Consider the following 21,007-nt stretch of genomic DNA (forward strand, 5'->3'; position numbering starts at 1 on the left):
TTGGTTGTATTTATGTTCCACCTGTTTTGGAAATGCCCCAGGCCCACATTTATATCACCCCAAAACTATAAGACTTGGAAGTAGGGTTACCCATTTGCTGGTCCCGATTCTCTTATATCATAATCCAAGGAAAGAGGGAAACAATAGACGCTCTGGCATCTTCCATTTTCAACTTCCAGTGGCCAAAGTCAGAGAGGTCCTGGAGAAGAGCAATATCAGGTTTACCATGTATTTCCTTTCTCAGTGTTGCCGAGAAATCAGAGAAATCCTAATGAGGGGTTTTCCTGTTGTGTCAAGAGGAGTCCCAGGCCTCCTGTGTTGGCAAGATGCCTTCCCCCAGTGAATCTGCTTCCCTATGCCCCTCTCTTCCTGCAGGTCATAGAGGGAAAGCTGGCCCCTTTCTTGGGCAAGGTCATTAAGTTCGCCACCTCGCACGTCTACAGCTGCAGCCTGTGCAGCCAGAAGGGCTTTGTCTGTGAGATCTGCAACAATGGTGAGATCCTCTACCCTTTTGAGGATATTTCCACGAGCAGGTATGGAATTTCTGTCTTTTAAAGGATTCCTGAGGTATTATGTCACTTGGCGTTTTACTGGACACATTAGGGCAACTTTTATGTTGTTATTTTTTAAATGAATGTCTTTATTTATAGATATGGTGGTTTACAGAGTTGTTCCTAATACAGTTATTTCCAGCATTTAATATATTCCACCAGAAATATAAAATTTTTTCCAATCTGCTCATCAGTTTTCCAACCTTCTTGAAACCTGCCCCTTGGCAGGTATAGATAACTTACTTACTACTTTGTGTATTACTACCTGAAAATCAATTAAAATTGTGGAGTGTCTTGTGGCCATTTGTGTGGCTGCCTAGTACACAGACATGAGAATCTGTGGAGCAGGGCTGATAAGCTCATATAGTATTAGCGGAGGTTCCTGGGGCCCTTGGAAGGGCCCCAGTGCAACCAATTGTGAAGCCAGTTATGTCCATCTGTGTTTCCTGCTTTTTGGCCAGGCCTCTCTTCCGAGCGTTTCTAGAGTCGGTGTTGGCCACTTGCAGATGTGGCAGTGGCTCAGATTCTTGGACTGGCATCTGGATCTGGAAGTACAGGAGGGCCTGGCCTGGCTCCAAAGCTTTTGAGATGCCAGAGATATGAGCCACCGTGGAGAGACCATGAAGCTGGGCCCTTGTGGGTTGGATTTGTGTGTACAGCACTGAATTTCAGCAGGACCAGACTTTGTTTGTGTCTTTTGTTTGTTTGGGGGCCACAATCAAAAGTGCTCAGGGTTTGCTCCTGGCTCTGTGCTCAGGAATCGTTTGCTCCTGGCTCTGTGCTCAGGAATCGTTCCTTGCAGTGCTCAAGGGACCATATGGGTTGCTGAGGATTGAACCTGGGTCAGCTGTGTGCAAAGCAAACGCCCTTCCTGCTGTGTTACTATTCTGGCCCCAAGGCAGGCAGCTTTTAACCAATTACTAGAGCTCTGTCTTTTATCCTATGTCAAATGTCCCTTATTCCTGGCAAATCCTTTTACTATTTAGTTTCCTCCATTTATTTCCAACTGTGGCAGACTCACAGAGCAGCTTTGAGTTTATTATTACCCATTACTGTCACTGTTACCTATGACTCTATTACCTGCAAAGCCTCTTGTCCTCCCTGATGAGGCAGCCACGTGTGGTCAGATCATTTTGAGATGCTTAGTTCCAGAGCCCATGACAGTTTAGTTGCCTTCGCCAGGCTCAGTCACAATAGGATCCATTCAGGAATAAGGAGATGCTGGAGAACCACTGGGGAAAGTCCCTCTGGCTGTCCACATGCTTTTCTCCACAGATGTTTGGCACCAAGCAATGAAAGCTTCAAGACTCAGAGAAGAGAGAAGTGGGGGTTTATGCAGGATGAGTCTTCTAACTAGGGCAATATCGTGGGTATCGTCACATCCACTGATGGATGACTAGTTTTTTCTCCAGTTCCAACACTGGGTTTGTTCCTCTTGCTTTTTTCTTTTTTCTTTTTTTTTTTTTTTTTTTTTTTTGAATGGCAGAAGTAGGCACATTTTTTCCCTTTTATCTCCAAAATAAAATAGGATTATACTCTGTGTGTGTGTCTGTGTGTCTGTGTGTGCATACACGCACTGGCCTTTTTGGGTATGGAAGTCGTGATTCATGTCCCTGCCACTGTGTCTCTGGTAGGAGGTGGGCCTGGGAGGGTAAAGCTTAGAAGACAGGGGCTTGAACAAATCTCCTGACTTCTTCTTTTGTTTGTTTGTTTGTTTTTGGGCATACCCTGCAGTGCTCAGTGTTTCTCCTGGCTCTACCCTCAGAAATCACTCCTGGAAGGCTCAGAGGACCAATTGGGATGCTGGGAATCAAACCGAGATCCATCTGGTCTTGACCGTATGCAAGGCAAAAGCCCTACCACTGTGCTATCACTCTGGCCCATTTTATTTTATTTTATTTTATTTTATTTTATTTTATTTATTTATTTTTTGCTCCCCTCCTATTTTATTTTATTTTATTTTGGTTTTTGGGTCACAACTGGCTCGGGTGTTACTTCTGGCTCTGTACTCAGATATCACTCCTGGCAGGCTCAGAGGACTATATATGGGATGCTGGGAATTGAACCCAGGTTCGTCCTGGGTCAGCCACGTGCAAGGCAAACACCCTACCACTGTGCTATCTCTCCGGCTCTGGCCGGAAACTATCTTAAACATTCTTGCTTGTACACACACATACATATGCATACACATACATGCACACAGACGCACTGAAGCCTCTTTTCCTAAATACAAATATTTAAGCTTGTAGCCTAGAGATTATAAATTTTTTAAATGTACTTTGTAACCAAATATCTATTGAAACTGTACTCAAAATAGCCGAATTCTCAGGAGCCATAGTGTGAGCACAACAGAGAGGGCATTTGCATTGCATGTGGCCAACCCAGTTCAATCCCTGGAATCCCATATGTTCCCCTGAGCACTACCAGGAGTGATTCCTCAGTGCAGAGCCAATAGTAACCCCTGAGTACTGCCAGGTGTGGCCCCAAACCAAACAAACCAAAAAAGCCAAATTAAAAAAATATTAAAACCTATGTCCTTCACCTGAAGAATGAGTAGATAAAATGTGGTACATCCACACTGTGGAATATTCAGTCTAAAAAGAACAAAATAAGAGCAGGTATTGTTGGTTAGGTCCTGTGCAAATAGGGTTCTCGAGGGGACAGTCAGGCACTAAGTTGTCTCTATTGCTGTGCTTAATCGACAGAAATGAACTACATATGCACATCTGGGCGGGAACTAGAGTACAACAGATGGGGTGCTTGCCTGGTACTCGCTTGAGCTAGGTTTGGTCCCCAGAACCACTCTGGTCCCCTAAACTCACCAGGAGTAATTCCTGGGCAGAGAACTGAGAGTAAGCCCTGAGCACTGCTGAATGTGCCCCTCTTCAAAAAATAAAATAGGGGCTGGAGAGATAGCATGGAGGTAAGGTGTTTGCTTTTCATGCAGAAGGTCATTGGTTCAAATCCCGGCATCCCATATGGTCCCTGGAGCCTGCCAGGAGTGATTTCTGAGCATGGAGTCAGGAATAATCCCTGAGCACTGCCAGTGTGACCCAAAAAAAAACCAAAATAAATAAATACATAAAAATAAAATAAAATAAAGACAAACAAAAGTAAGCACATCCATAAAGATCCATAGAGACAGGTGGATGTCCAGAGAAGGAAAAAGAGTTTCACTTGACTCATAGATAGAGGGTTGTTTTTTTGTTTTGTTTTGTTTTTCACAAAGAATGACAGTCCCTGGAATTAGGTTATGTTGATGATTACCAGTCTTGTGAAAGACTCAAGAGCAGTGAATTGTAAATGTGGGTGAATTTTATGGTATGTGAAATAGAGTAATTAAAATGATTTGATGAAAAATTTAAATTAAATGTAAAACACTTCCGGGGCTGGAGAGATAGCATGGAGGTAAGGCGTTTTCCTTTCATGCAGAAGGTCATCAGTTCGAATCCCGGCATCCCATACGGTCCCCCATGCCTGCCAGGAGCAATTTCTGAGCATGGAGCCAGGAGTAACCCCTGAGCACTGCCGGGTGTGACCCAAAAACTACCAAAAAAAAAATGTAAAACACTTCCAATTGAATGAACTAGATACTTAGCCACACACAAAAAATGGCAGTAACTTTTAAAAACATTACCATCATGAGTGACAGACAGTGGGTAAAGCACTTGCCTTGCACTTGGCTGACTCAGGTTTGAACCCCAGCATCCTGTATCATCCCTTGAGCACTACCAGGAGTGACTCCTGAGTGCAGAGCCAGAGAAATCTCTTAGCAACACTGGGTGTGACCCCAAAACAAAACCAAAAATAAAAATTGTTACCATACATAGTTCCTTTTTATCTTATACATGGAATTTTGTTTCCAAGCAAAAAAATATTAAAAACTTCAAATTATTTAGAAATTAAATAATGATTTTCTTTAAAAAAAAAAAAAACTCCTGGGTCAAATAAGAAATTAATCTTCAGAGAATTTTTCAGAAAATTGACATGAGAGCAGGCATGTACTTGAAAGGGTGGGAGCATTTGTGTTGCAGAAGGGAGGATCAACTTCCATTTGCAGTACCACTTGACCCTGAGAACCACTGGGAGTCCACCAAGCATTGCTGGGTGTGGCAAACAGAACAGAAACCAGGGTCAAAATGAATGAAAATAAAGCACAGAAAATGCAAATACAGGGCCCAGAGAGATAGCACAGAGGTAGGGTGTTTGCCTTGCATGCAGCTGACCCAGGATAGATTAATCTCAGCATCCCATATGGTCCCCCGTGCCTACCAGGAGTGATTTCTGAGTGCAGAGCCAGCCTAAGCACACAGGGTGTGACCCAAAAACAAACAAAATGAAAATGCAAATACATGGGATTTAACTGTAATTCTAAGGATCAGGGATTATATGAAAACAGAGACCCTTATGGCCCCTGGTCAGCCATAAGTGTATTCCTGTCCCTTTAATGATGAAGACATCCATGATGAGGCCCCTCTGATCAGGGTTAATCAAAACCCAGTGAGAGAAGGTTAGAAACCGAGATTAATAAAAGGAGAGGCAAATCAGGGAGGACAGGCCAGCCCCCTAGGAAGAGAGAGAGATGAGAGAGAGAGTGGAGAGAGGAAAGAGAGGGGAGAGAGAGAGGAGAGTGAAAGAGGGGAGAGATAGGAGAGAGAGTGGAGAGAGGAAAGAGAGAGGGAGGGAGAGAGAGGGAGGGAGGGAGGGAGGGAGAGAGAGAGAGAGAGAGAGAGAGAGAGAGAGAGAGAGAGAGAGAACCAGAGAAAGAGAAATAGTAGCAGAAGCAGCAAAAAGCAGCAGGAACATAGAGTCCTGCAGGGAGTTTCTCCAGCAATCTGCCAGCGACCATTCTCCAAGACCAGTCCAGCTGGGGTTGGCTCCCAGCACTTCTGCCCTAGGCTTATATACATACCCTCAGCCCAAATACCCTCCAGAGGCGGTTACAAGGGAGGCCTCATAACTAATATATTCACCCTTAAAGAGACAGGAACATGCTTATGGCTGACCAGGGCCCATAAGAGATTTTTCCTGTAAGAATGTGACTTGATGGTAGAGTTTATCGCTCTTGTGTGAGATCCTGGGTTAGGCATCACAAAATAATTTCTGTACTATAGAACAACAAGAAAAGGACAAATTCATTTCACATCAATAAATATACATCATAATGTGCATCATATATCAGATATATGTGTGCATATGTATGTGTGTATATACATACACACATATATATAAAACTAACCAATGAACAGAAAATCAATGGGATCTAATAAGTGGAAATGCATTATCCATCCACTAGATCAACATCGGTCAAGTCCTTGTCAAAAACAACAAAATAGACCTTTTTCAGCATCCTTGAAGCATTTACTGAGTCCACATTCCAGGTCCTAAAACTTATTTGAGCCAATATTTCACTTTTATTGGCCCTTTTTTATCTTAGTGAGGGAGCTCCCCAGTGATGTCCCTAACCTTTACCTGTGGGGACAAAGATGTCCTGACTCACCTGTCAGGGGCTTCTCCTTACTCTGTGCTTGGAGCCACCCCAGGCTGTGCTCAGGGACAGCCTGTAACCTAGGGTTCAGAGTGTTACTGTTTCTCAACCACATGCAAGGTCAGTGCTAGACCTCTGTGCTTCTCTCTGACCCTGAGCGATTTTTTTTAATAGAAATGAAAGTATGATCTGAATCCATAATGAAATTGAATTGGAAATTAATAACAGAAAGTTACCTGGGAAATCAAAAAATATTTGGAGATCGCATCCACATAGCCATATTATTTAAAAGTCATACGAATTGATAACTTGTGTGCACACAAAAGCGTGTTTCTAGAAGATTCTATTCATAATCACCCCAATTGAAAATAATCAAGATGCCCTTCAATAAGTGGGTGTATAAATAAACTGTGGCAATTCCGGTTTCCACTTATGCAATGAAAGATTATTTCATGATTTTTCTGAAAGTTATTGAGTCACAAAAGCACATATAAAATTCTTAAGTACATATTATTAAATGAACGGAGGGCATGTGAAAATGCTACAAGCTCCATTATTTCAACTGTATGATCTTCTGAGAAAAGGAAAAGCTTCAGAAACAATTGTTTAAAAATCAGGATTTCCAGGGGCTTAGAAGGAATGAATAAGTGAAACACAAATGTTTTTAACAGTGAAATTATTCCATATGATTCATTCATAATGCATGCATGAGGGCCAGAGCACAGCAGGGAGGGCATTTGCCTTTCACCTGGCTGACCCAGGTTCCATCTCCCACATTCTATAGGGTCCCCCAAACACCGCCAGGAGAGATTCCTGAGTGAAGCGCCAGAAGTAACTCCTGAGTACCATCCAAAAACAAAACAAAAACAAAAAAATAGTGTATATGTGCTTTTCTCCATGTGTCAAAACTCATAGAAAAGCACAACACACAGTGAACCTTACTTTAAACTTAACACTGATTATTAAGCTCCATCAGTATATTTCATTAACTAAAATTAATGAATTGTAATTAATTCATAAAGGTATGGAACTAGTGTCAGATACAGAAAGAAAAATGGAGGAGATGGGGAGTAGCATGGAGAACTCTGTAATATCTGCTGTTCTTTTTTTTTTTTTTTTTTTTTTTGGTTTTTGGGTCACACCCGGCAGTCAGGGGTTACTCCTGGCTGTCTGCTCAGAAATAGCTCCTGGCAGGCACAGGGGACCATATGGGACACCGGGATTCGAACCAACCACCTTTGGTCCTGGATCGGCTGCTCGCAAGGCAAACGCCGCTGTGCTATCTCTCCGGGCCCAATATCTGTTGTTCTTATTTGAATAAAACATTCTAAAAAAAAGATGTGCATGGGGTCAGAGAGATAGCATGGAGGTAAGGCATTTGCCTTGCATGCAGAAAACGGTGGTTCAAATCTTGGCATCCCATATGGTTCCCCGAGCCTACCAGGAGCGATTTCTGAGCGTAGAGCCAGGAGGAACCCCTAAGCGCTGCTGAGTGTGACCTCCCCCTCCCAAAAAAAAAGAGATGTGCAGCAGAGTGAATGAGTCCATCCCATCTGAACTATTAATAGGCTTGGAAACCAGCCCTAACATTCTAATAAGTTTTCCTAGAATGATTAGAGTCTTGGAGAACATTTTCAGTGAATGAACAATTTCTGTACACCCCACACCCAGATGATCGTGTGAGTGTTAGCATGTGTATGAGAAGTGTGCGTGGCCCAGGGATGTGATAGGGACCTGCAAGGCATGTGCTCCCTTACTTAGCTGCATCATTGGCCTTTCCAGTCAGCACCTGACATGGTACATTGTGATTATCATGAACTGAACTCCAGAACTTTATTTTTGCTTAGATTTTATTTTTTACCCTAATGTTATTTTTTTCTGTTCCAGGATACCACAGATTATAGATTTCTCTATAAGGTTGATGATATATATGTATATGTGAGCAAATACATGTATTTCTATTAGTATGCATTTTTATCTTCTTCTGATTTAATTAGCACAAGTATTTTACATTCCTTTTATTTTTTTCTGGTCTTTGGGTCATACCCAGCAGTGCTCAGGGATTACTCCTGGCTCTGTGCTCAGAAATCTTTCTTGGCAGGCTCAGGGGACCATATGAGATGCCAAGAATCAAACCCAGGTCAATCCTGAGTCAGCCATGTGCAAGGCAAACACCCTATTACTCTGCTATCACTCCAGCCTCATATTTTACATTCCTTTAACTAACAGATCCGTTTAAAAAACTTTGTCACTGTTAATAAATTGACACAAACTTAGGAAGGAGAACGGGATCAAATAATGTTTTTCTAGAAGACCTAGTCAATGAGTGATACCAAATGTATTATAAATTTTCAGTGTGATTTTTTTTTGAGGTAGCGTGAGGACCTAGGGCACTGTTGAGAAGGGCCCATCTGGAGTCTCATGTCAATATGGCTCACTACAGAATGTTGTGCCCACTCCTTACAGCAGGAGAGAGAGCTGGATTAGGGCTAGGGGGAAAGAACCATGGAGTGGGCAGGGCTTAGAGCATGTGCCAGCACACATGAGCTTCTATTCAGACACACCCGGGCCTGGGCAGGCATATCCTGGAAAACACCAAGTTCTGGCAGGTGGAACCCTCATGGCCTGTGAGCAGTGAACCATTAATCCCAGTTGACCAAGTAGCATTGGGAGTAGCCCTTAGTACTGTTTAGGAGAAACCCTCTTCCACACAAAATCCAAATAAAAACAAAGTGAGAACAGTTCGGGGGGACAGGGAAGCTCATGGGAGTGATGTATGGGGCAGCTGAGACCGGGAGGGGTTCTCACCCCTGTTGGTGCTCAGCAGCAGTTCCAAGCTCAGAGCTCTGAGCAGTGCTCAGGAACTGTGTGGGTTCAAACTTGGGACTCTGCGTACAAAGCATGTTTAGAATCCTGTGAGTTGTTTCCCAGTTTAGTGTTTAAGATTATTCTGACGCAGAAATGCTGGGAAGACTGTTTGGAAAAGAACCTGAAGTGCCAGTGTGGGACTATGTGTGACTCCCAAGATGTCCACATACACCCAGTTTGTGCTACAGCTCTGCTGTTTGGACCTGGGGACCACCCAAGCAGAAGGTGCCGACACTGATACACCCCCGGCATGCGTGAACCTTGAGGATTACAACTGAAGACTAGGGGTGTGAGGCTGGGTATGAGCCCCTGTGGGTACGGGTGTGAGGGTCATATCAGAGCCAGATTGGTCAGTGCCAAGCAAACATATGTAGCCAGCCAGGGCCCGGGCACCACAGTTGGAGAGTGAAAGCTCAGGAGAGCATGTGTTTGAGTATGTCAACTTAGGAGAACGTGACCTTCAAGAATCCAAGCATATGTGTGGCTCTTTCTCTCTCTCTCTCTCTCTCTCTCTCTCTCTCTCTCTCTCTCTCTCTCTCTCATACACACACACACACACACACACACACACACACACACACACACACACACACACACTTGAGCTTCATGGAGAAGTGTTTGCTAGTGAGTTCCTAACAAGACATTTTCTCTTTGGGCTTTTCATATCTGTCTTGTGGGGTGAGCTCACTGGGAAAAAAAAAAGATTCCCCAAAAAGTCTCTATCCAAGTCCCATAGACCAAACTCTTGCATTGCCTGCCTAATACTAAAGAACCTGGACTGTCCTCCTGCACCCCTGACCTTTGGAATTGTGTTTTGACATTTGGTATCTCTGAGCCAACCTTGCCCCAGCCTGTGAACCTAAACTTGTTGGGGCACAGACATGATTCTCTGCCTTGGCACTTTCTGCTCTTCCATAAGCTGGAAGCACACAGGAAGCTTTCAATGGCTTGTTGTAGTCAACCCTGATGACCATTTGTTTTTTTAAGAGAGACAGAACCTCTGGTGTAGAATGACACCATCCGTGAGAGATGCTAACAAGACTCACAATTTCTCACCACCTCTTCACCTAGAACCATGAAGAGCTGTTTCCTGTCACCCCAGCTCCACTTTGTTCATTCATGTGGGCATAGACAACATACTGTGGAGTGGGGGAACCAACTTGCCCAGAAAAATGGTCCAAGGCCAGACCTGCCACGACCTTCCTTCATCTTTCTATCTTTCCAGAGTCATTTACCATCCATCATTTTTTGTTTGTTTTTGGAGGTTTTTTTTGGGTCATACCTGGCAATGCTCAGGGGTTCCTCCTGGCTCTATGCTCAGAAATCGCTACTGGAAGGCTCTGGGGACCATATGGGATGCCAGGATTTGAACCATTGACCTGCTCCATGCAAGGCAAACACCTTACCTTCATGCTATCTCTCTGGCCCCCCATCATTTTTTTGAAAGCATCTCAGGGTAGACAGGAATTTGGGGCCAGGAAAGTACCTAAAACATCTCTCCCTATAGCTCTTTATCTGGTCAGCATTCATTCATTCACAGCCAAATATCTGCCTCATCTGGACTCAGACACAGACATTACATCCCCTTTCTCACGCATTAGCCTGACACATTCCTTGGTTGGCCAACAGTTCCAAAGCAAACACTGTTCGAACCTAACTAGCAGGTCTGTGGGCTGCCCTTGGCAGGCCTAGTACTTCCTGTTCAACACTAAGGAGTCTGGTGTTGTTGAGGTAGGTCTGAGGGAGGGGACCTCCTCCCCTTCCCTCCAGCAGAGAGGCTTGATGAAAGATATTTCCTTTCTTTTGGGAAGCGGCTACCAGGTGAGGGCTGAAACAAGGTGGGTGCCCACAGGGTCATTAGGGGCCTTGTGGTTCCTTTCTAGGGGAGTGAGGAATCTCTTGTTTCTGTCAGCTGGTGTTCTTTGCTCTCTGTATTGAAGAAGGAGCGACTGAGCCTTTTCCCACGATGAAACTCCCACCAGGGCTCTCAGATCATGAGGCTACAAAGATGGAAGAGACCATTGAGGCATCATTGGGTGAAAGAAAGGAAACAGCAGCCCCTTTGGCTCATAGATTGTGTGGTGGAAGCAGGAACTTTCTATCCTTTAAGATTCTGAGTTTTCTCCTCTTCCATGTCATTTTTCTGTGGAGGTTCTACCTAAAACACTCAGACTCAGAGCTGAGGGTGCTGAGCCATTCGACTGTGAGTAACTTGGTCAACAGCATTTCACCTTGGCCCGGTGACTTGGCCCCATAGTCACATGCCAAAACGTTTCTGCTAACACAGTGGGGACTTTTGTGAAATCCTCAGGGCTGACCTGACCCTTGACACCATTAAGCCACTTGATAAATCTGGTGCATTTATAAACACAGGTCAAGCTGGGGGCTGTGCTCATGTTTTGAACCCTTTTGGCCTCAGAGTTGATGTGTGTCATCCCCAACTACACCCGTTTCTTGTCAAGTCTCTAGTCAGGTGGATCTGGTTAAGACTGTGTTCATCCTCGAATCTCTGCTATCACATTTTCAACAGCCTACCTTTTTTTTGTGGCTTGAACAGGTAAATGTTCATCGTTGCTTAACTCTTTTTTAACTTTGTCACTATAAGATCAGCTGATGCCCATTATAAAAACATGTTAAAATACACAGATATATAAAGAAAAAACCCTTGTAGCGATAAGTATATGGTTTTGATAAAGTGGAGCTCCTGTTGAATATATTATTGTACAGTGGCTTTTTTTTTTATTAATTCCATCCTATCAGAACCAGGGAAGTACTCACATTTTATTTATAAATTTGAATAGATGGGTAATTTTATATGGAAAAATTATAATTGGCTCTAAAATCACTGATTTGTGTTTAACAAGTAAAGACAGGCTAGTTTCCAGAAAGAACCTGGCTTCAGAATCCCAGTCTGACTCTTCTGGTAATTCACTGTGTGACCTGTGACACTGTGTGACACCTACCTCTGGCACTGTTTGAAGCCCTGATTGACTTCAATTTCAGTGCTCAGCATTTTGTGTTCATCTATTGGCTTTTTAGTTATGATGTTTGTAGTGTCAGGAATTCTGTTTGGTACCAGTAACCCCCAAGCATCAGGATATAATTCTCATCATTACTTAGGCAGCCATGTTGAAGGTGGGCAGCTCTATGAAGTGGACAGACACTCTTCTCACAGGTCCCCTCTCTGTACCTCAAGCCACACATCTGGGTGATTTGTAAATCGTTCTGGAATGAAGGGTTGGCTTACTTTTTTTTTAATAGTCTAAGCTAATTTCAGTAAAACCATTGACTTAAACATAGGTATGTGAGTCTAGTGAGTGTTAGTAACATAGCATTTATTCTGGAGACAAAATGTTCCCACTAGCCCAGCAGAGACTTGAGGACTAAACTCACAGATTGTTTAATGTTCAAAACATCTCTTAGGTTGTGTGTGTGTGTGTGTGTGTGTGTGTGTGTGTGTGTGTGTGTGTGTGTGTGTGTGTGTATGTACTTTTTCCTTCTCCCTGGAACTGTAAATAAGTAACCTGAATACACAATAGAGACGAGAAAGAGTATTTACCTTTCCATACAAAAAAATATTGACTTTTCAAACTGAGCAGTGTGTTCTGAAATGAACTCTTTCTGCCTGAGGTATCTTGGTTTTGTCTGTATGTTTATTATCTTGGAGACTTTTCTCATCTAATTGTTTATTACCAATAGTAATCAAGTCACCTCTTCAAAACCCTTTTTGATTTTTGGGTGGTTTTTTTGGGTTTTCATTTTAACATCTAATAGACATTAAAGCCCTTCATGATCCTGAAGAGGAAATCAGGTTGCCTGAGAAATATTTGCATTTTCCCTATTCATAAATAGTGATTATTAATAACCAACTGTTCAGTTCCTGATGCCTTCGAAACACTTAAAATAAAGACACTGTCAATAGATGGAGAATTTTTATGTGTGCAGCACTGAAAATCAAACCCAGAGTCTTACCCATACAATGGCATATAGTCTGATTTGGGGGCTGGGAAAGTTGGGTACACCTAGCAGTGCTCAGAGTCTCCTGGCTTTGTGCTCAGATGTGACCCCTGAAATTGTTCAGGGATTTTATGTGGCACCAGGGATTTGAACTAGGGTCACAGTTGCTGTAGCCATGTGCAGAGTCAGCTCCTACCCTCCTCTGGACCCAAGAATCTTAAAAATTATCTTTATTTATCTGGGTCAGGGTGATAGCACAGCAGGGGGGTGAGGGCATTTGCCTTGCACACGGCCAACCCAGTTTTGATTCCCAGCATTTCAAATGGTCCCATGGAGCACTACCAGACATAATTTCTGAGTGCAGACCCAGGAGTAACCCCTCAGTGCTGCTGGGTGTGGCCAAAAACCAAAAATTCTCTTCACTCTTTCTCTCTTAGAGCCTGGCCAGAAGAATTTTGGTGTGCATAAGACCCTGGAGATTTTTAATATTGTCCTGGGCATGTCCTGAGTCCCTGAGCTGTTTTCTGGGTGATTGTCAGGGTCACCCTTAAGCCTTGCACTGGCCAGACAAGGGCTTTGAGCTACTGAGACATCTTCTGGTGCTTCTTGCAAGGTCTTGTGAACTCCAGGATGGCTCATCTCCGCAGTGCAAGTGGTCACTCACAGTTCAGACTCAGGGGTCTGCACTTGCCCAGCAAGCATCTGAAGCCTTTGAGCCAACTTCTGGGTCTTCAATTTAACAATTTTTGATGATAAAGCAGGGAAAGATAATTACTATTAAAGTAGCAGCTTATTAAACACCACACACATAGAGAATTGTAGACATGCCTTTATATGACCAATCATATAAGAGGCAAACTTGTAAGTAATGAACCAGTGACTGGTTCCAGGACTGCATTGGAGACATATAAAGGCACTAATGTGAATTAATTCCCCAGAGATCTGGTTTTACCTGGAGAACTAGGTCAAAGGTAGACAGAAATGAAATTTAAAAGAAAGGACCTCCCTGAAAAGAAGCATCTTTAATGGCATTTTTCTAGTTTGAAAGAAAAATTGAAAATTGAGAACATAAGGAACAACTAAATTTTCTTTGTCAACAGTTTTATAAATAAATATACAATGAAATTTATTTCTTCTGTAGATCTAAATGCATATATGTGTGTACAATTTCTTTTGTCCTTTAACATACAAACTTTGATAAACTTTCTTTTAATAGAGCTAGTGTAGAATTTAGCTTCTAGGGACCGGAGCCATTATACAGTGGGTAGGGCATTTGCCTTGCATGCGGACGACCCAGGTTCTATCCTCGGCATCCTATAGGGTCCCCTGAGCCTACCAGGAGCAACTTCTGAGAACAGAGCCAGGAGTAACCCCTGAATCCTGCAGCCATATGTGGCCCCAAAACAAACAAAAACAAGAAATAATAATAATAATAATAATAATAATAATAATAATAATAATAATAATAATTGTGGGCACAACATTTATCTCTTTATTCAGTTTGGTTATTTTTATTATTGCTGTATGAGAACCAAAGTACCTTGGGCCTAGGACCAAGGTGGTCCCAAGCCCCCAATAAAGTCACTTTAAAATACTTTTCTACTCTATAACTTTCCCATAAGCTGAGGGTGTTAGCCCAAAGATAAAATATACCCTGTAAAGAGCAGGACCCTCCCTGTTCAGCTAAAATAGAGGAACTGGGTGGGTCTGTCAAAGATCCCCTGACACAAAATTGAGTCAGCAATAAGTTGAGATATCAACTTTGAGTATGATGTGATTCCCAATGTGATTTCTGTTCAAGTGGATGAAATGCTTGCATTATTTTATTAACCAATGAAATGCTTGAAGCCTGTAAATTCTATAAACTGCTTGTGGATTTAACTTGGGGTTCTTGTCAAGACTTCCTTGGTTGGATGGGACTTGGACCTTGACTAGTCGAATAAACTCCTTTTTGCACCTCGCATTATCGGAGGTGGTCTTTGACTCTCAGCACCAACTTGGGTGTCAACTTGAACCCTAACCGCTGTAGAGTCTGGGTCACATGGCCACACTCCTGCCACTGTCGGTGAGTGGGTGGACAGTCTCCTTACCACCTCCCAAGCACCCTCACCATCTTTGTTCTGTTACTTCTCACCCCACCCAACTCTTCATTCCTCTTCCGCTCCACCTTGTGGTGATGTTTTGTGACCCAAGGCCACAGGTTCGTCCTTCTCTGGTGCAGTCTGTTTCTTCCTTGACCTCTGTCTGCCTTCATTTAACAAGATCTTCCAGTTCTGTGCGAGTCACAGTTTACTGCATTGCCTCCTATGTTCTTTTTTTTTTTTTTTTTTGTGGTTTTTGGGTTACACCCAGCCGTGCTCAGGGGTTATTCCTGGCTCCATGCTCAGATAGCTCCTGGCAGGCACGGGGGACCATATGGGACGCCGGGATTCGAACCGAACACCTTCTGCATGAAAGGCAAACGCCTTACCTCTATGCTATCTCTCCGGCCCCGCCTCCTATGTTCTTATAGCTGCATATTCCAATATAAAAACACACACAAATATATTTCTTTGTTTTATACTTATTGATTTATTAGTTTCTGGGCCACACCCAGTGGGGCTCAGGGGTCACTCCTGGCTCTGCATTCAGAAATTGCCCCTAGCAGGCTGGGGACCATCTGGGATGCTAAGAACCGAACTGGGTCCTTCCTGGGTCGGCCACATGCTAGATAGATGCCCTACCATTATGCTTTATCTCCAGCTTCTATATATTTCTTTGTTTTTTGTTTGTTTTTTTTGTTTTGTTTTGTTTTTGGTTTTGGTTTTGGTTTTTGGGTCACACCCGGCGTTGCTCAGGGGTTACTCCTGGCTGTCTGCTTAGAAATAGCTCCTGGCAGGCACGGGGGACCATATGGGACACTGGGATTCGAACCAACCACCTTTGGTCCTGGATTGGCTGCTTGCAAGGCAAACGCCGCTGTGCTATCTCTCCAGGCCCCTATATATTTCTATCTCTCGCAGCCTCTTTAAATATTTTATTGGTGGTACCATGGTTTAGAGAACTGTTATTACAGAGCTATACCGTATAAATATATCCCCACTCCCATGTTCATCTCCTGCTGGAGTTCTCAGTTTTCAGTTTTGGTTGCCACAACTTCTTCAGATTTTTATTTAAGCACAAATAAATGCTGGGTATTTGGATTGTTCTCTATCCTGGCTGTGTCCTAAGCATTGCAATAAGCGCAGATGTGAAAGTGTCTTTTTGATTTAAAAAAATTTTTTTTGGTTAATGGGGGTCGATGCCAAGAAATAATGTTAGTGTGAGAATCTATAATTCACTTTTCTTTTTTTCCCTTGATCTTTTTTTTCTTAATTTTTTATTGAGACAAATGTGAATTAGAAGTCTTTTTTTCTTTTTTTTTTTTTTGGTCTTGGGTCACACCCGGTGGTGCTCAGGGGTTACTCCTGGCTGTCTGCTCAGAAATAGCTCCTGGCAGGCACGGGGGACCATATGGGACACTGGGATTCGAACCAACCACCTTTGGTCCTGGATCGGCTGTTGCAAGGCAAACGCAGCTGTGATATCCCTCCGGGCCCCAAATTACAAGTCTTTCACAGTTGTATTTAAGCTACATAGTGACAGTGAATTAGGGCCATTCCCACTACCAGTATTAACCTCCCTCTGCCATAGTTCCTAGCATGCATCCCATACCTCCACCCTTAGCCCCCTGAACTGCTAATTGCATAGGTTCCTTTTGTGTTTAGGTTGTTATAGTTTGTTATAGCTTGGTTCTACTGTCGTTGTATAATTCACTTTTCTAAAATTTTTATGGATGCTGATTTAGCTGGTCCCAGGATCCTGCTTTGAGAACCACTGGCCTAAAACAAATTGAGTATTGGAAAATTATGTAAGATAGTTTAGGAGAATTGTATGGGTGGGGGCAGTCTTAGTTAATGATAACTATTCTTGATCTTTTATTCGAGTGCTTGCCTCTTTCTAAAGCTCCAGCTGTAATCATCTGTAATCTATTCTGAAACAACTGTTTGTAAAATCAGATATAATCTGGGGCTGGAGTGAAAGCACAGCAGTGGGGCATTTGCCTGGCATGCTGCTGACCCCGGTCAGACCCACTTCAATCCCTGGCATCCCATATGGTCCCCTGAGCCTGCCAGGAGTGATTTCTGAGAGCAGAACCAGGAGTAACCCTTGAGCCCACTGGGTGTGGCCCAAAATCAAAACAAAACAAAAAAAAGATATAATCTGACATCTGAATCTCTTTGCATTTGTCCAATATGAAATTTGTTTTGTTCTGGCTACATTAAATGTCTTATTACTTTGAGGAACTAAAATGTTTAAATAGTTAAATACTATTTAGAGCTTTATTTATATATATATATATATACACATATATATATCATCCTTAAAAATTAATTATTTTTAGTTTTTGGTCTTTGATGCTTCACACAGTAATGCTTATGGAACAGTCCCTGGCCTGTGTAGGGATCACATTCAATGCTGGGGATTAAATTGGGGTCAGGCACTTGCTAGCAGGTGCCTCAACCCCTCTACTATCTTTCTGACAAATTACTTTTTTTTTTTGGTTTTTGGGTCACACTCACCAGCACTCAGGGATTACTCCTGGTTCTGCCCTCAGAAATCACCCCTGGCAGGCACGGGGGACCATTTGAGATGCCAGGATTCAAACCACCGTCCTTCTGCAGGCAAGGCAAATGCCCTACCTCCATGCTACCTCTCCGGCCCCTGACACAAATTACTATTTTTAATTTTAATTACTTTATTTAAACACTATGGTTTACATAGTTATTTATATATAACTATTTATATTATATTATATTTATATATATTATATTATATATATTATATATTATATTATACTTATAATACAATTGTTTTCTGCCATTCCATGTTCCAACACCAATCCCACCACATTTGTCCTCAATTTCCACCCACTCCTAAACCTAACCCCTTGGAAGTCACAAAATAATATACTTTAGATTGCTTGTTTATAACTAAGTAGTAATGGAATTATTGGAGGGAAAACTACAGCAAAAGAAAATTTGTAAAAATCACTATATGTTGTAGTGGGGTCATTATGTCCTTGTCTGGAGGTCTACGAAGCTGTTAGTTGCAAATGGGTTCTTGGCTTTGTTTGCTGAACTTAGGTAGTTTCTATGATATTCTGACATCTAATTTGGTGTCTTCCTACTGGACTTACTGGGATTAACAAACTTCGAGGCATCACGTGGCTGCAAATGCATCTGCGCAGTCTAGGAATTTCAGGTTCTGTGGCTAATATGGTGGCTACTGTGGGTGTGACTATGGCTTCTAGAGCTTCTGGAAGTATGAAAAGTTGGGTGGAGGTTGCTCACTCTCACTTCGACAAAACCCTGGAGATTTCAGCCCCAAATACTGGCATACTTGGAGTTTTAGTCAGTCTCTGCAGAAATGAATGACAAAGCTGTGAAGTTGGGCCATTGGCATGATGGCAATTGTGGGTCATGGATGCAGCTGTTGAGACTTTGGCCTGGAATCACCATTTCTTTTAAAGAAGCTGACTTCAAAATCGCAACTAAGTCTTTCAGTTTTATGTCAGGTGGAATCAGTGAAATTTCATAAACTAAGTTTTTTTTAATCTGCATCAGTTTAATAGTATTCTCATATTCAGAGTATTTGTTCTAAACATTCCAAGACATTTTAAAACATTTATTAGTCTCTTGGATCTTATAAACTACTATACAAGTTTTTATAGGAAACCATTTCTCTTACTTCTAGTTCTCCCTGACTACAATAAAATGTTTTCTCTCTTTTTTCTTCAGAAACTGTAAATAAGTTGTTCATTTTCCAGTAGTTCATTTGCTTTCTCTAATATTACCCAAAAGATTTCTCTAAGGAAATCTGTAGAGATGATCCTCCTTTTGTTTAGAATTATATGAACTGTGAATCATTAAGTATAAATGTACAAGTTTTCCTCTCCCCTCAAAACTATTCTATTTAGGTTAAGTCAGTACAATTTTATGCTCAGAGACCTTCTCTCATCCTTTGCATACCAGTAAGAAGCATTGATGAAGCCTCTGGACTAATGATAATGGCAAGCCACCATTCCCAGTAGGGTAACAGAATTAACAAATGACTTCATTAACCCTGTTTACATTCTATTTCAAAGCCAAGATTTTAAGCAAAGCTTTTGTTAAAGGTATTAGCCAAAAGCTTTTCTACAAACTGGAAGTACAAGACCTGAGAAGCCAGAGGCTTTGTGGGCCTCCCTGAGAGAATCTTCCTTAATTGATTCTGGGAACTCAGGGGCAAATGCAAAGATTAGTCAGGACATACCAATTGTTCTTCCCAAATTTGAGTCTTTGGGGTTGTCTGGGCAGGAAGAAGAGGTTTGTTGAGGAACTTAAAGAACCATGAGGCCAACAACAAAGGAAGAAGGTCCAGATCTCGAGTAAGAAGACTGGAAACAAGTTCAGAGTTTATCCACCCACTGCCTGGTTCTGGAACCAGATAGCTACAAATTATTTTATTGTTTTATTTTATTTTGTCCAATTCTAATAGTCCTATTTTAAAAAATAGGGAAGCAAATACCTCCCTCAAAGAGCTGTTGTGAGGATCAATTATGTAAAAACAGGAGAGAAGATTGAACAGATGTTTCCTAAATGGAATGTCTAAGATTTGTAAATTATCATTTTAGAAGGGGACCTGCCCTGCAGTGCAGGGGCATCATGGCCACACCAGGTGGTGTTTGGAGGGCCTGTTGTGCCAGTGCTTGAACTCAGTGTCCTGTGTATGTCAGGCATGTGCCCCAATCTTTTAAACCCTCATTCCAGCCCCTAAAGGAGCTCATCTTGATTTGTTCTTTGTGTTCACCACTCGGAACTATTGGGATAGTTAATTGCAATACAAATAACTCCTTACAAACTAGCATCGACATTTGGCCCAAAGAGCTAGATCTTGCAAAATTTCCAAACCACTACCAGCACACTGTATGGGTATAGTTTTTTATCCCTTCGCCCCCAGACAAAATTTGACAAAGATAATAATGACAGTGGATTATCTCAACATTACTAGGCCCAAATGTAGCTCCTCACTAAGAAGGTCCTGTCATCTAGGACCTGTCACCTATCACTTGTCAGCTAGCCTTTGTAGACCTGTTGATCTCCTTCCAACCCTGCCAGCTCCTCTATCCTGAGGCACAACAAAGCTACAGCTTGCAAACCAAGCATTGGCTGAATTTCCAGTAATTCTGATGCAAAATTTGACTGTGAACACAGCATCTCCCTCACCATTGGCCTTGGTATAATTAGCTTGAGCCTTGAGCATTCTCCTTTTTTTAACTCCCCAAAGAAAGAATCTGTTCAAATATATTATTCACTTAAATCATTTGATCAACTTTACTTGAGAATATTCAGCCTGTGTGGCCTTCCAGAGAGCAGGCATAGCATATAAGCATGCATGTGGGCATTGAGCATTCATCATATTGGCTGGTTATAGTTATCCATCATATTTAGGCAGAATATGAACTCTGTGCTTCTGTTCATTTCCTGACACAAAATAGAAGAAAAGAACAACCCAAAACATTCAAATCACCAGACATGAATAGCTGTCTCCCTTAGCTACGAGACTTAAGCCATCATCTTGGCTTTTCAGGGGGGAGAAAATCATAATTAGTGGCCTTTGGGCCTTTGGGGGGGGGGCGCCTGACCTCGTAGCCGTCCACAAAGTCACATGCTTGCCAAACTGAGAGTGGCCCTTGCTCCTGCACCCACCCTCCTGGCTGGGGGCCCTGGAGTGAAGACCAACCCCCAACTCGAGTAGCCCTACTCTGCTGGCCTGGCCTTTCGCCTGTCAGGGAGCCAACCACACTCAAGCCTGAATTCAGTGCTCACAACATAGCTGAGGTTATTGCCTGAGCCAAAAATAGAAACAGCACAGAATTGGGAAAACTCAGAACTCAGAAGAACTCAGCAGCAACAGCATGTCTCAGGGACCCTAGCCTGGGGCAGGACCTAGGCATGTCCCATGAGAATGGGAAGAGACACATTAAGGCAGGAGCCTATCCTGATCAGTCTCCCATCAGCAGCATTCCAGAGGATACTCTGGAACCTCTGCTTCTTGTTACTGATATTTGATAAGCAACCTC

General features: G+C 42.6%; 1 protein-coding gene across 1 annotated transcript in view; it reads left to right on the plus strand.

Annotated features, from left to right (window-relative positions):
- Positions 1 to 21,007, plus strand: part of PLEKHM3 (pleckstrin homology domain containing M3) — a 156,089-nt gene that overhangs the window by 128,059 nt on the left and 7,023 nt on the right. Inside the window, exon 6 of the mRNA XM_049773194.1 lies at positions 376 to 533. Coding sequence (XP_049629151.1) covers positions 376 to 533 — 158 coding nt within the window. The remainder of the gene's footprint in view (positions 1 to 375; positions 534 to 21,007) is intronic.

The sequence above is a fragment of the Suncus etruscus genome, chromosome 5, assembly GCF_024139225.1.
Source record: "Suncus etruscus isolate mSunEtr1 chromosome 5, mSunEtr1.pri.cur, whole genome shotgun sequence".
NCBI lineage: Eukaryota > Metazoa > Chordata > Mammalia > Eulipotyphla > Soricidae > Suncus > Suncus etruscus.